The sequence below is a fragment of the Neoarius graeffei genome, chromosome 18 (genome assembly GCF_027579695.1).
Source record: "Neoarius graeffei isolate fNeoGra1 chromosome 18, fNeoGra1.pri, whole genome shotgun sequence".
NCBI lineage: Eukaryota > Metazoa > Chordata > Actinopteri > Siluriformes > Ariidae > Neoarius > Neoarius graeffei.
The window spans coordinates 62,644,049-62,659,101 of record NC_083586.1 but is presented as its reverse complement, the minus strand read 5'-3'; the positions used below and the strand labels follow the sequence as shown (position 1 = coordinate 62,659,101).

Sequence of the window (15,053 nt, the reverse complement as noted above, 5' to 3'; positions counted from 1 at the left end):
ATAATTGAGTCTTCACACTTTGTTTTAATTTGAAATACCACAGATATTCCATTTTATTTTCTAATAAAAATAACGTCAAAGCTGTCAAGGTAAGAAACATCTGCCTAGTTGAGGTGATTGACACTGGCAAAGGTGAGTGGAAAATTATAAATTGTAGGTAGGCCTGTTGATATTATTAATAATTGTGTGCAGCACTTAATAAAGGCCAAATAAATAGGCCTATAAAATAAATACATTTTAAACAGTGAAATTATATGATCAATAGATCACAGCAGTTGTGCTGTGTCCTGCACGTCATTGCTCTCATCCATGGCCAAAGCAAAAAACTTGAATTCTGACGCTTTCTCATTCAGCTGGTCATACACGTTGTCCCCCAAATCTTCGGTTCGCCTGGTCATAGTAGGTGCGGAGAGACTCGCCGCGTTGAGTGCATCCTTCTTGTCGGGACACACCTCCTCAGCCACAGCAAGCATGCATACTTTAACAAAGTCCCCATCAGTAAACGGCTTTCCATGGGTAGCTAGTAGGTGAGCTACCTTATAGCTAGCTCGGACAGCAGCCTGCTTGATCTGGGTTTGGTGAAGGAATACATTCTGTTGTGCAGCCAGTCCGCATTTCATCCTCCGAATCCTGTCTTCTCTTGTTTCCCCTCGCAAACTAGCATACTCTTTGTGGCGGGTTTCATAGTGACGACGCAGATTATATTCTTTGAAAACCGACACTTTCTTTACATGCAAGACAAACTGCACGGTCCTTACACTGAACGAAAAAATAATCGGTGGTCCACTGTTCTTTAAAAACTCTGCACTCTCTGTCAGCTTTTCGCTGACCGCTAGCCATTTTGCTGTCCTGAACACTGTCAGTTCTCTGCGCGTGCACTGCCTGTCACTGCTTGATCGTGAGCATATGACGAAAATTCAGAAAATATGAATAGTTCATTTTATAACTAAATATCAATTTTAATTGATAAAATCAACACAATACAAGATGCAGACATATTATTATTTGCCAAAAAGCAATAAAAAAAATAGGCCATGACCACTTTTGGGGATTGCCTCATAGGGCCGGTTCAAGTGGTGGGGGGCAGACGGGCTGGGGGGCCGGTTAAAGGGGGGTGGCGGGCCGGAGATTCTAGTCCAGACATCTTGGCTTCTCTCTTGGCATCATCCCGTAACTTCATCAGTTCCTGAATGTCCGAGGTTAGCCAAGGAGCTGAAGTTGATCTGACAGTGAATTTTTTAATAGGAGCATGTTTGTCACAAATACCTTGTAAAATATCCGTAAAAATGTCTGTTGCCTGATCACGGTCATCAGAGTTATATACCAGATGCCTGTGGAGGGTCCCATCATCTTCACTCTCTTTTGTGTTGCCATGGAACAAGATCCTCCCAGGCCCAGCAATGTGGATCAGTGTCGCGAACTGATTACACTGCAAAAAACTGAATTTGAGGAGAAAGTTCTTTAATACAGGGCTGTGATGACCTGGCGACTTGTCCAGGGTGTACCCCGCCTTTCGCCCGTAGTCAGCTGGGATAGGCTCCAGCTTGCCTGCGACCCTGTAGAAGGATAAAGCGGCTAGAGATAATGAGATGAGTTCTTTAATACTAGTGAAATTATCTTGCTCCATGGACAGATAATTTTACTTGACAAGACATCTTGGAATAAGTTGGCTACAATCTAGAAGTAGTTTTAACAATCTCAGAGTTGGTGTCTTGTATTCTTCTACACTGCAAAAATGATATCTTAAGTCAGAATATCTTGAATATCGTTGAAACGACCTAGTATTTCCTATTAGAAAAAAACAAGACACCAACTCTGAGATTATTAAAACTAGTTCTAGATTGTAGCCAACTTATTCCAAGATGTCTTGTCAAGTAAAATTATCTGTCCATGGAGCAAGATAATTTCACTAGTATTAAGGAATTTTCTCCTCAAATTCAGTTTTCAGGTTTTTTTTTTTTTGCGCAGTGTACCACTTTACACAAATTTCTAGCAAAAGGTTCCAAGGTCATAGACCATGTGCTTCTTCCTTCTCAAGCACCCTGCACCTTAATCTTGGAAAGGATACTCGACCTACACCAGCGACACAGCGTCCCAGGTTTTTTTGGAAACAGGTCTGTACAAATGTTTACACCCCACTGCACTAACACACTGCACTCTTAGGCAGTAGTCTTTTTTTAATATATGTTTATTTTCATTTTATTTATAATGGTAAATTCTCTGTACTGCTGTAATATGTGTATACAGTGGTGCTTGAAAGTTTGTGAACCCTTTAGAATTGTTTATTTCTGCATAAATGTGACCTAAAACATCAGGTTTTCACACAAGTCCTAAAAGTAGATAAAGAGAACCCAGTTAACTGAGACAAAAATATTATACTTGGTCATTTATTTATTGAAGGCGGCACGGTGGTGTAGTGGTTAGCGCTGTCGCCTCACAGCAAGAAGGTCCTGGGTTCGAGCCCTGGGGCCGGCTAGGGCCTTTCTGTGTGGAGTTTGCATGTTCTCCCCGTGTCCGCGTGGGTTTCCTCCGGGTGCTCCGGTTTCCCCCACAGTCCAAAGACATGCAGGTTAGGTTAACTGGTGACTCTAAATTGAGCGTAGGTGTGAATGGTTGTCTGTGTCAGCCCTGTGATGACCTGGCGACTTGTCCAGGGTGTACCCCGCCTTTCGCCCGTAGTCAGCTGGGATAGGCTCCAGCTTGCCTGCGACCCTGTAGAAGGATAAAGCGGCTAGAGATGATATGAGATTTATTTATTGAGGAAAATGATCCAATACTACATATCTGTGAGTGGCAAAAGTATGTGAACCTCTAGGATTAGCAGTTAATTTGAAGGTGAAATTAGAGTCAGGTGTTTTCAATCAATGGGATGACAATCAGGTGTGAGTGGGCACCCTGTTTTATTTAAAGAACAGGGATCTATCAAAGTCTGATCTTCACAACACATGTTTGTAGAAGTGTATCATGGCACGAACAAAGGAGATTTCTGAGGACCTCAGAAAAAGTGTTGTTGATGCTCATCAGGCTGGAAAAGGTTGCAAAACCATCTCTAAAGAGTTTGGACTCCACCAATCCACAGTCAGACAGATTGTGTACAAATGGAGGAAATTCAAGACCATTGTTACCCTCCCCAGGAGTGGTTGACCAACAAAGGTCACTCCAAGAGCAACGCGTGTAATAGTAGGTGAGGTCTAGCCTGGGCCCGCCCATCCTAAGCGTGACGCAACACGAGGGCCTGTTGCGAGGTTAGTCTGACCAGGCAAGCTATCTACAGCTCTTCCAAGCTCCCGAAAAATCGGGAACCAATCAAATTTGAGCATCTCCAACGGCCCTGGGTAGAGGCATGTTCAAGGCACTGACGTAGTAGAACTGCAACCGGAAGCCATAGATTGTTTACAGAATCTAGGCCGGAAGCGCTTCATTCATGCTTCCACATCTATTACGCATAGATGCTGTATTGAAAGCATTCAACGGGAAATTCTCATTGAAAACGGAGCAAAGAGCAGCCCTGGAGGTATTTATTGAAAGGAAGGACGTTTTCGCCTTGCTCCTGACCGGCTTCGGTAAGAGTTTAATCTACCAGTTAGCCCCGTCGTGTCGCATACGTCAGAGGAACGAGTGGTGTGATTGGTTTAAGCTTCGTCACAGCCTTTTCTGGCTTCGACCAGTAGCAAACTGAGGCATTTCAGGGAGGCGGGTCAACCACGGGCTCTGGGAAACGGTTGGGCTTAATATCTTGGCCAGACCAATAGCTCGGAGAGCTTTAAAGTCGCGTTAGCCAGGCTAGGTGAGGTCACAAAGGACCCTGGGGTAACTTCTAAGCAACTGAAGGCCTCTCTCACATTGGCTCATATTCATGAGTCCACCATCAGGAGAACACTGAACAACAATGGTGTGCATGGCAGGGCTTCAAGGAGAAAGCCACTGCTCTCTAAAAAGAACATTGCTGCTCGTCTGCAGTTTGCTAAAGATCACGTGGACAAGCCAGAAGGCTATTGGAAAAGTGTTTTGTGGACGGATGAGACCAAAATAGAACTCTTTGGTTTAAATGAGAAGTGTTATGTTTGGAGAAAGGAAAACACTGCATTCCAACATAAGAACCTTATCCCATCTGTGAAACATGCTGGTGGTAGCATCATGGCCTGTTTTGCTGCATCTGGGCCAGGACGGCTTGCCATCATTGATGGAACAATGAATTCTGAATTATACCAGCGAATTCTAAAGAAAAGTATCAGGACATCTGTCCATGAACTGAATCTCAAGAGGAGGTGGGTCATGCAGCAAGACAATGACCCTAAGCACACGTCGTTCTACCAAAGAATGGTTCAAGAAGAATAAAGTGAATGTTTTGGAATGGCCAAATCAAAGTCCTAACCTTAATCCAATCTAAATGTTGTGGAAGGACCTGAAGCAAGCAGTTCATGTGAGGAAACCCACCAACATCCCAGGGTTGAAGCTGTTCTGTACGGAGGAACGGGCTAAAATTCCTCCAAGCCGGTGTGCAGGACTGATCAACAGTTACCGCAAACGTTTAGTTGCAGTTATTGCTGCCCAAGGGGGTCACAGCAGATACTGAAAGCAAAGGTTCACATACTTTTGCCACTCACAGATATGTAATATTGGATCATTTTCCTCAATAAATAAATGACCAAGTATAATATTTTTGTCTCGTTTGTTTAACTGGGTTCTCTTTAATCTACTTTTAGGACTTGTGTGAAAATTTGATGTTTTAGGTCATAAAATTCTAAAGGGTTCACAAACTTTCAAGCACCACTGTACTCGATAGAAGGTGCAAACCTAAATTCTATTATTTTTAGTGAACCTGAGTTATAAACTGCTATCTTAATACAAATATTAAAATATGACCATATAAAGCGCCACATTTACAGATTAACTTTAAAAGATGGCTTTCTGAATCATCTGAAAGTGTTTTGCTTTGGGGTTTTGGAGCTGCAGTACACGCATGTGACCGGCAGATGGAGCCTGTGAGGCGCTCCAGGGTTTTGAACCAGTGATTCAATAAACAGCTTCGACTCACATAGCAACGCTGTCAGGCCGCGTGGAGACCTGAGGCGTGATTTGATTGGTCGGTCAATTTCAAATGCTGTTTGAGACTTTTGATTGGTTCGTTACATCCGTTTCAACGGACGGCGGAGTGACGAAAGCAACAGGAACTCGGAATTTAGGGGAAAAAATAGATTATTTTTGAATAAAACTTGTGAATGTTGATATAAAGCGTAATGACATGTTATTGGTCTTAGCAAGGAACATTAACGTCAAATAGATGTGATTTTTGAGGCTTTTGCGTTGTTAGCGAAGCCGATCGCTAGCTAGCCGGTCAGCTACTGTTGCTAGGCAACCATTTACCTCAGATCAGCTGTGTGAAATAAAATAAGGTTTAATGTCGGTTTTTCTTCTTTAGCAGTGTGTGTGTGTGTGTGTGTGTGTGTGTGTGTGTGTGTGTGTGTGTGTGTGAAATACTTAAGACTAGAGTGAAATACAAGACAGTTCTTAAACTGTCTTGTGTGTCTATTTCCTAAACACTAAAATGTCACAATCAAGAATTTTAAAGACTAATTTTTTTCTACATGCATGTAATTTGAGGATTTCAGAAAAATCTCTGAGAATGCAAGATTTCATCCACTTGATTGCATCTTTTTTAAAGTATTCTTATTCTTTAATAAATCTTTTGCTTGTTGAATTTATTGGATCTTAAATTATTATTTTATAATTTGTAACAGTAGTACACAATCACCCGCACTATTAACATTATTAGGAAATTCAGATTCTATGATCAGGCAAATATATAAAAGAAAAGTCTCTGAAACCTCTGTAGTGGGTTATATATATAATTATATGGACATGAGTGTTTTATTGGGAAATACGCCACTCGTATTCTTCATCCGGGACACGGAGAACCAAAACTGACATAAATCTCTCTCTATATGTCCCCCGTGAGGAAATCGATGAAGTTGATGTTTTGATAAATTTGGGGACTTTTTGTTTGTGTCGATATAATAAAAAGAAAGTCACACGTTGGCCTGGGACGCAGTCGGTGTTCCAGTTCATCCCAAAGGTGTTGAGTGGGCTTGAGTTCAGTCAGTGCTCTGTGCAGGACACTCGAGTTCTTCTACTCCAACCTTAACACACTATGTCTTCCTGAAGCTATTGTGCTTTGTGCACAGGGGAATTGTCATGCTGGAATTCTTAAAGCTCAACGACCTTTTGATTTCATAAAATCAGTGAAATTTAGTTCCCTCTAAAATTTGGCCATTGTGATTATTTCTGTAATATCGCAAAAAAACAGGCCATTCTGTGGCTGGGAAGTTATTTAATTTGAGGGGATTAAAGCAAATAACATGCATGAAATCACTTGCTTTGCGCAGTCAAGCAGACAGAGGAAGTCCGTGTGCACATGCGTAAGTTTACCTTCTTTTGGGTTTTACAGCAGCTGGCATCCACAGTGTCACATTACTGCCATCTACAGGTTTCCCTTTGAGCGTGCACTGACAGTTCCATCATTCTGTCGCTAAACGAACAGCTGATCACACCGAGGTGCTCGCTGAGCGCCAATATTTATTAGTTTGGTCCTGCATTTCCTTTCCTTCATACAGAACATATCTTTTCTTCTTGTTTCAGGTTCTTCCCCCTGAGAGGGAATGAAATTCCATGACTTTTCCAGGTTACAATCTTATTTTGCCAGGACCTCAGCCAAGAAAAACATGTACACAGAAATGTTTCTATTTTCTTTATCAACAACAATAATCATGTGTATCAACAATAATTATCATTCAAAATGCAATTACAACTTTGAATTATGGAAATTAAAGATTCATACTTTCTTTTTCTTGTGAAAATACACACGTGTATATATCCATCCATGTGTGAGCCAACAATCTGTATATCATGTACTACAATTAAGATTTGTAAATTAAAAAAAATCATAATGTTATCAAATGATAAAAATATAAATTGTAAAGTTGTACATCTGCATAAACATTATCAAACTAAACAAACAATAAAACATAATCTACTGTAATTAAGGAATATGAATCATTGAACAAACAAAATAAAATATAAATATGTGCAACAACCCACTGTGTACTGGAAAATAAATATATCAAGCAGTATTATTATACAATAATTATGAGCACTTAATCTTCTGTATTTATAGCTTATGACATCAAGCTGTTTCTTCTGGTTTTCAAAGTTCAAACTCTCATCAAACATAAGCACAAAATTTCCCTGACTATTCGCTGCTTTTATCAAGAGAGACTTGAAATGAGGAGCGATTTCCCCCATTTAGCAAGACGAGCACATTTTGATTCACCACACCCAAATGACTTTGCTATGGCACTATCAGGAAACATATCACAAAAAAGCTTATTTGTGCCTTCAGATGACTTACATGATGAATGAGTTGTGACGATATGCAGACACCAAATTATCTCTGATTTTAATGTGTCGTTTCGCGAAAAATAACTGTCTAATCTACCTTTGCATGTTCTGTTGTCACTGTCGGTATTCGTGGCAGACGTACTTGGCTGCGGCACTGCATCAGGTGGCTTAGTCAAGTTAGTGACGACCGATGACGACGCTGATGAGGTTGTGTTTACCGACGGGCATATATCCGCGATTCGCATGCAGTTCGCTATCATGGACACCTGTTCTTGGTGTTTCTTTCCCTTTTGGTGGCTTGTGATAGCAGCCTCGCCCTTGTTAGATATGTCAAACGTCTTCACGCATAATGTGCACTGTGCTTTGTGTCTGTCTCCCAGCACTCGCCGCAGCCACTTCCCGTATTCTGGCTTTTGTAGCCATCGATCACTAAACGAACAATTTCCAGGCATCACATTTAATAAAAATATATATATATATATATAACTTAAAAAAAAAAACTACACTAAAACTACCGAAAGCTGATCGCTTATGAGCTAACGCATGATGTTTGCGGGTGGCGCCATTTTGTACAGACCTATAACGCATGCATCAAATCACAGCATTGCATCTTATTATTTTACCAACAGATGGTGTTTGCGTCACTATAAACATTGAATACCGATGGTTGATCGTCACTATGAGTTTTCTATGAAACCACGTATGCGTGCGTGTACAGAAACTTTAGATATAACCTACAATAAGGGCATTTTATCATTTTATTTGTTTAAGGCCAATTTTCCAGGATTTTCAAGGACTCAATATGAATTTCAAGCACTTTTCCAGGCCTTTAGGGCATATTTTGAAATTCCAGGTTTTTCCAGGCCGTACGAACCCTGTTGCTTTCTTTCCGTTACTGTACTTGGTCTTTCACGTTTCATTCGCACACTCACGTCCTCCGTTTTTCTCTCCTGTTTCAAATTTGTATCCCACAATGCCTTGCATGAACGGGAAAAGCCCACCATGTGATGATGTATCTTGAATTGGGTCATGGTGAAGCAGGAAAAAATAGCAGAGAATTTAGGGCCATGTGGCCTTAAATTCATTAATTGTTCTATTAAAAAAAAACTAATAAAATTGGAAGTCTGTGATTTGGAATTCAGTAACTTTCAGTCCACTAAACAAAAATAATTGAGTGTCACGGAAAATTATTTTTATGACCCACGCTTGAAAAATCTGAAAGGCAGTCTACCTTTAATGCAACAGCATACAAAGACGTTCTATACAATCGTGTGCTTCAGACTTTGTGGTACCAGTTTGAGAAAGAACCGCAAATGGGTGTGATGGTCAGGTGTCCACATAGTTTTGGACACAGAGTGTGTAATTGAAAATTGTGAGTAAATCAGATTAATGGGTTAATTACAATCTGGGAGGGAGTTAATATACAAATAATCTGCATTATTAAAAGCGAACTAAGTTGCTACTAAGCTGAAGCGCAAATTCTTAAAAGTAAATGCTGTCAATTGCTCGACTTACTGCCTGCCATTATTGAAAGCTTAGCATTTCAGAGAAGAAAAAATCTTGTACAATTTAACATAAAATAGAATTTTATATCGATTAAGAAAGTTTTCTGTAAGTTATACCCATTTAAGAGAAGATATGTTAATCTTTAAGTGGTACAGTCATATGCTTGCAGTTGCATTAAAGCTATGATGCAGTAACACAAGAACGTCTATTCCCAAGTATTTGTTGTAATCTTTTGTAAAACCTGATTGACGTCCCAAGGTAACAGATTTTCGAGGTTATCTTGGAAGTTGCATCCAAAACAGAAATGTGGTTTGGTTCTGTTAAGCGAAGTGTTTGGAGTCCTTAAAACAATTAACCGGGATGTTTCTTTTGCATCTCAGGAGGAATGCTCGACAAAATAATCATGCAAAAAAATGTAGAACACTTAAAATAATGGAGGTGATTTAGAGCCAACCAATTCCTTGTTTTCTTTCTTTAGCTTTAGTTTCCGTTGCCTATAATTGGATAAATGTTCAGTTCTCATTTGTCCCAAACAGAGCCTTGGAATTTTGTTTGCTTCAACCGCTGGAAATCACGGACAAATCTTCAAATGCAGGAACAGAAAACCTGCACAAAAAAAAGTGCTAGTGTTCAACTAGATGAAGCGATATTAGTTTGTACAAATATTTAATGAGATGAAGTTATATTGAAGTGGCCAAAGAACTGACTTACACATTCTGATCATTTTGGTTTCTTTAACCTGCAGGCAGCATCAGTGCGATTTCAACCTGATATTAGCATACTGATCATCATCATCTTCACTCTTTTCCGCCACTGGGTTATGCCGGTGTTGGACAGTAGCATACTGAACCTCCTCAGCAGTTCCAGAGTCAGCAGTTTGCACTGAATTTCCTGCCCTCCTGGGGTCACTGTGGTGCTGAATACTTGCATACTGAACATCATCCTGATTGACCAGATTTGGATCAGGTATTGGATTGTTGGTTGCACCACTCAAGTTCACGGTGCTGTAGGTATTTTCCTACAGTGGGGAAAAATATATTTTACAGATAATTAATGATCAAATCATCTTGCGGTTAGAGATGTAGGTGGTTAGGTGTGTTTATGCAGGTCATGATGGACCTTGGCTAGTGTCTAATCTCTTTGGTGTACCTATAGCTGTGTACAAGCTTAAAAACATCAATGGTTAGTTGGACATGCGGGTATACATACTTCTAAACGCAGGTTTAAAAAAGAAACAGAAAACCAACTTTGAAACATCAGAACACAATGAACTTTCTGGAGCAACCTATAGTGGCTGGAATGAAAACCAGAAGCACAGCAAAGTCTCGGCTGCTCAGAAGCAAGCAAACAATTTCACATTGCATTCAGACAAAATATTAAAGTTCACATAAAAAAAAAAACCTGGAGGAGAAGGTGTCTTTAGGGTGGATGTTAAAATGTGGTCTTCATTGCATACAGTTCATTACTTTTGAAGATATTTGAAAATGTTGAAGTTTTTGTCAAATTTTTCATCGGAGGTCAAAGGTCAATTCACCTCTGGGGTAGAAGCCCTCCACATGGCAAATATGCATATGCAGTATGGGCACAGGATCACCTTTACATTTGGAGATATTTGAAAATGTCGAAGTTTTTACAGACAGACGTCTGGAAAAGTGACCGCCATGTCTCTCAAAACTGCTATGCAGGCAAGACAAAAATTGTCTGACAGCTTTACTTGAAAAGCGTTTTTGGTTTTTGGCTATGTTTAGTGAAGAAAATATCCTAATTTTCTATCAAAGTTCAGTTCAGTTCAGTTGGTCAGGTTCAATGCCCGAACTGATAATCACATCATCAGTTTTTCTTTGGCTAATCAGACACAAGGTACACCACCACTCTTGCCGAAGCGGTTGGGGGTTAGACGCCTTGCTCAAGGGCATTTAAGCCAGTCCTGCTGGTCCAGGGAATTAAACCAGCAACCTTTTGGTCCCAAAGCTGTTTCTGTAAGCATTAGGCCATGGCTTCCCCAATGGCTTCTATCAAAGGTAGAGCATTATCTTTGCAAATTCCAGAATTCCAATGGGTTTTCCCAAACCACCACACACACAAAAAGGAATGGAAAAAACAAAAACCCAAATTACTATCAAACCACAAAGTCACACTGTGCCAACAATCCATAGTGTTGCAGTTGACTTGCCTGACTTGACTTGGCATCTTCAGCTGAAGCTCTCCTCTTTCTCCTGAATATGATAATAATGTGACATGAATAAGGTTCATGTTGCAAACATTAACCAAGTCAAACATGTTAATGAAAAATACATATGCTTACCACATGAATAAAACACCAATGATGACAAATAAACATCCAAATCCAACCGTGACTCCAAGAACTACATACAGAACGACACTTCTGCCCCCTGTGTGCAGACAAATATTAGTCAGCTATAACTCATTCATCTTTATCAATGCTACAAGTGCTATTTGTTATAATAACTGTAATACCATTGACAGTGAGAGGCACTGCAGCTGCTCTCTGATTCCCGTATTTATTCTGAGCCACACAGTAAAACCATCCACTGCTGCTGAAGCTCAACGTGAAGCTGTAACTCTGTCCAGATCCTACAGGTGAGCTTTCATTCACCTTATACCAGCTGTAGGTCTCCACAGGTGGGTTCGCATCACTGCTGCAGGTCAGAGTCACTGAACTGCCCTCCACCATCTCACCAGAGGGACTGATGGACACGGAGACGTTCTTTGGAGGATCTAGAGATAGAAATACAAACTGCACAGTATGAAGAGGTCTTTCTTTTTTTTTAATAATCAGAAAATGAAAGCTGTCATTACTTCATGTTTTACTGCAGTAACACATTAATTTTCCTAACAAGTAACAGCAGTGAAATTACTGAAAAATATAAAAAAAATAAATTAAAATAAAATAAATAAATAAAATCACAAACAGTAACTTTTAATTAATTGTAACTTCTTTTGGTCATGTTAGAGTTACAACCCCGATTCCAAAAAAGTTGGGACAAAGTACAAATTGTAAATAAAATGGTATGCAATAATTTACAAATCTCAAAAACTGATATTGTATTCACAATAGAACATAGACGACATATCAAATGTCGAAAGTGAGACATTTTGAAATTTCATGCCAAATATTGGCTCATTTGAAATTTAATGACAGCAACACATCTCAAAAAAGTTGGGACAGGGGCAATAAGAGGCTGGAAAAGTTAAAGGTACAAAAAAGGAACAGCTGGAGGACCAAATTGCAACTCATTAGGTCAATTGGCAATAGGTCATTAACATGACTGGGTAAAAAAAAGAGCATCTTGGAGTGGCAGCGGCTCTCAGAAGTAAAGATGGGATGAGGATCACCAATCCCCCTAATTCTGCGCCGACAAATAGTGGAGCAATATCAGAAAGGAGTTCGACAGTGTAAAATTGCAAAGAGTTTGAACATATAATCATCTACAGTGCATAATATCATCAAAAGATTCAGAGAATCTGGAAGAATCTCTGTGCGTAAGGGTCAAGGCCGGAAAACCATACTGGGTGCCCGTGATCTTCAGGCCCTTAGACGGCACTGCATCACATACAGGCATGCTTCTGTATTGGAAATCACAAAATGGGCTCAGGAATATTTCCAGAGAACATTATCTATGAACACAATTCACCGTGCCATCCGCAGTTGCCAGCTAAAACTCTATAGTTCAAAGAAGAAGCCGTATCTAAACATGATCCAGAAGCGCAGACGTCTTCTCTGGGCCAAGGCTCATTTAAAATGGACTGTGGCAAAGTGGAAAACTGTTCTGTGGTCAGACGAATCAAAATTTGACATTCTTTATGGAAATCAGGGATGCCGTGTCATTCGGATTAAAGAGGAGAAGGACCACCCAAGTTGTCATTGGCGCCCAGTTCAGAAGCCTGCATCTCTGATGGTATGGGGTTGCATTAGTGCGTGTGGCATGGGCAGCTTACACATCTGGAAAGACACCATCAATGCTGAACAGGTTCTAGAGCAACATATGTTCCCATCCAGACGACGTCTCTTTCAGGGAAGACCTTGCATTTTCCAACATGACAATGCCAAACCACATACTGCATCAATTACAGCATCATGGCTGCGTAGAAGAAGGGTCTGGGTACTGAACTGGGCAGCCTGCAGTCCAGATCTTTCACCCATAGAAAACATTTGGCGCATCATAAAACGGAAGATATGACAAAAAAGACCTAAGACAGTTGAGCAACTAGAATCCTACATTAGACAAGAATGGGTTAACATTCCTATCCCTAAACTTGAGCAATTTGTCTCCTCAGTCCCCAGACGTTTACAGACTGTTGTAAAGAGAAAAGGGGATGTCTCACAGTGGTAAACATGACCTTGTCCCAACTTTTTTGAGATGTGGTGTTGTCATGAAATTTAAAATCACCTAATTTTTCTCTTTAAATGATACATTTTCTCAGTTTAAACATTTGATATGTCATCTATGTTCTATTCTGAATAAAATATGGAATTTTGAAACTTCCACATCATTGCATTCCGTTTTTATTTACAGTTTGTACTTTGTCCCAACTTTTTTGGAATCAGGGTTGTAGAAAAAGTTACTGGGTAAACTAAAATAGTGTGTGTGCTCATATATATGTGTGTATGAATGTTGAATGTACGAGTGTGCTAGTGTACAAGTATGCTAATACACGCATGTTAATATTAAAAATATTCTCTCATGCAAGTATGTAAGCATGTTGATACACATGTACACTAATATTCAAATACAACCCTGATTCCAAAAAAGTTGGGACAAAGTACAAATTGTAAGTAAAAACGGAAGGCAATGATGTGGAAGTTTCAAAATTCCATATTTTATTCAGAATAGAACATAGATGACATAAAATGTTTAAACTGAGAAAGTGTATCATTTAAAGAGAAAAATTAGGTGATTTTAAATTTCATGACAACAACACATCTCAAAAAAGTTGGGATAAGGCCATGTTTCCCACTGTGAGACATCCCCTTTTCTCTTTACAACAGTCTGTAAACGTCTGGGGACTGAGGAGACACGTTGCTCAAGTTTAGGGATAGGAATGTTAACCCATTCTTGTCTAATGTAGGATTCTAGTTGCTCAACTGTCTTAGGTCTTTTTTGTCGTATCTTCCGTTTTATGATGCGCCAAATGTTTTCTATGGGTGAAAGATCTGGACTGCAGGCTGGCCAGTTCAGTACCCAGACCCTTCTTCTACGCAGCCATGATGCTGTAATTGATGCAGTATGTGGTTTGGCATTGTCATTTTGGAAAATGCAAGGTCTTCCCTGAAAGAGACGTTGTCTGGATGGGAGCATATGTTGCTCTAGAACCTGGATATACCTTTCAGCATTGATGGTGTCTTTCCAGATGTGTAAGCTGCCCATGCCACACACACTAATGCAACCCCATACCATCAGAGATGCAGGCTTCTGAACTGAGCGCTGATAACAACTTGGGTCGTCCTTCTGCTCTTTAGTCCGAATGACACGGCGTCCCTGATTTCCATAAAGAACTTCAAATTTTGATTCGTTTGACCACAGAACAGTTTTCCACTTTGCCACAGTCCATTTTAAATGAGCCTTGGCCCAGAGAAGACGTCTGCGCTTCTGGATCATGTTTAGATACGGCTTCTTCTTTGAACTATAGCTGGCAACGGCGGATGTCACGGTGAATTGTGTTCACAGATAATGTTCTCTGGAAATATTCCTGAGCCCATTTTGTGATTTCCAATACAGAAGCATGCTTGTGTGTGATGCAGTGCCGTCTAAGGGCCCGAAGATCACGGGCACCCAGTATGGTTTTCCGGCCTTGACCCTTATGCACAGAGATTCTTCCAGATTCTCTGAATCTTTTGATGATATTATGCACTGTAGATGATGATATGTTCAAACTCGTTGCAATTTTACACTGTCGAACTCCTTTCTGATATTGCTCCACTATTTGTCGGCGCAGAATTAGGGGGATTGGTGATCCTCTTCCCATCTTTACTTCTGAGAGCCGCTGCCACTCCAAGATGCTCTTTTTATACCCAGTCATGTTAATGACCTATTGCCAATTGACCTAATGAGTTGCAATTTGGTCCTCCAGCTGTTCCTTTTTTGTGCCTTTAACTTTTCCAGCCTCTTATTGCCCCTGTCCCAACT

The 15,053-nt window shown here is 40.2% G+C and overlaps 1 protein-coding gene across 1 annotated transcript in view; it reads right to left on the bottom strand.

Moving 5' to 3' along the window:
• Nucleotides 1-7,075: 7,075 nt before the first annotated feature.
• LOC132866421 (B-cell receptor CD22-like) overlaps nucleotides 7,076-15,053 on the bottom strand; it is a 43,197-nt gene continuing 35,219 nt past the window's right edge. Inside the window, exons 5-9 of the mRNA XM_060899182.1 lie at nucleotides 11,383-11,643; nucleotides 11,210-11,297; nucleotides 11,078-11,120; nucleotides 9,616-9,922; nucleotides 7,076-9,510 (exon numbers count right to left, since the gene is read on the bottom strand). Of these exons, the coding sequence (XP_060755165.1) occupies nucleotides 9,656-9,922; nucleotides 11,078-11,120; nucleotides 11,210-11,297; nucleotides 11,383-11,643 (659 nt within the window). The 3' untranslated portion in view covers nucleotides 7,076-9,510; nucleotides 9,616-9,655. The remainder of the gene's footprint in view (nucleotides 9,511-9,615; nucleotides 9,923-11,077; nucleotides 11,121-11,209; nucleotides 11,298-11,382; nucleotides 11,644-15,053) is intronic.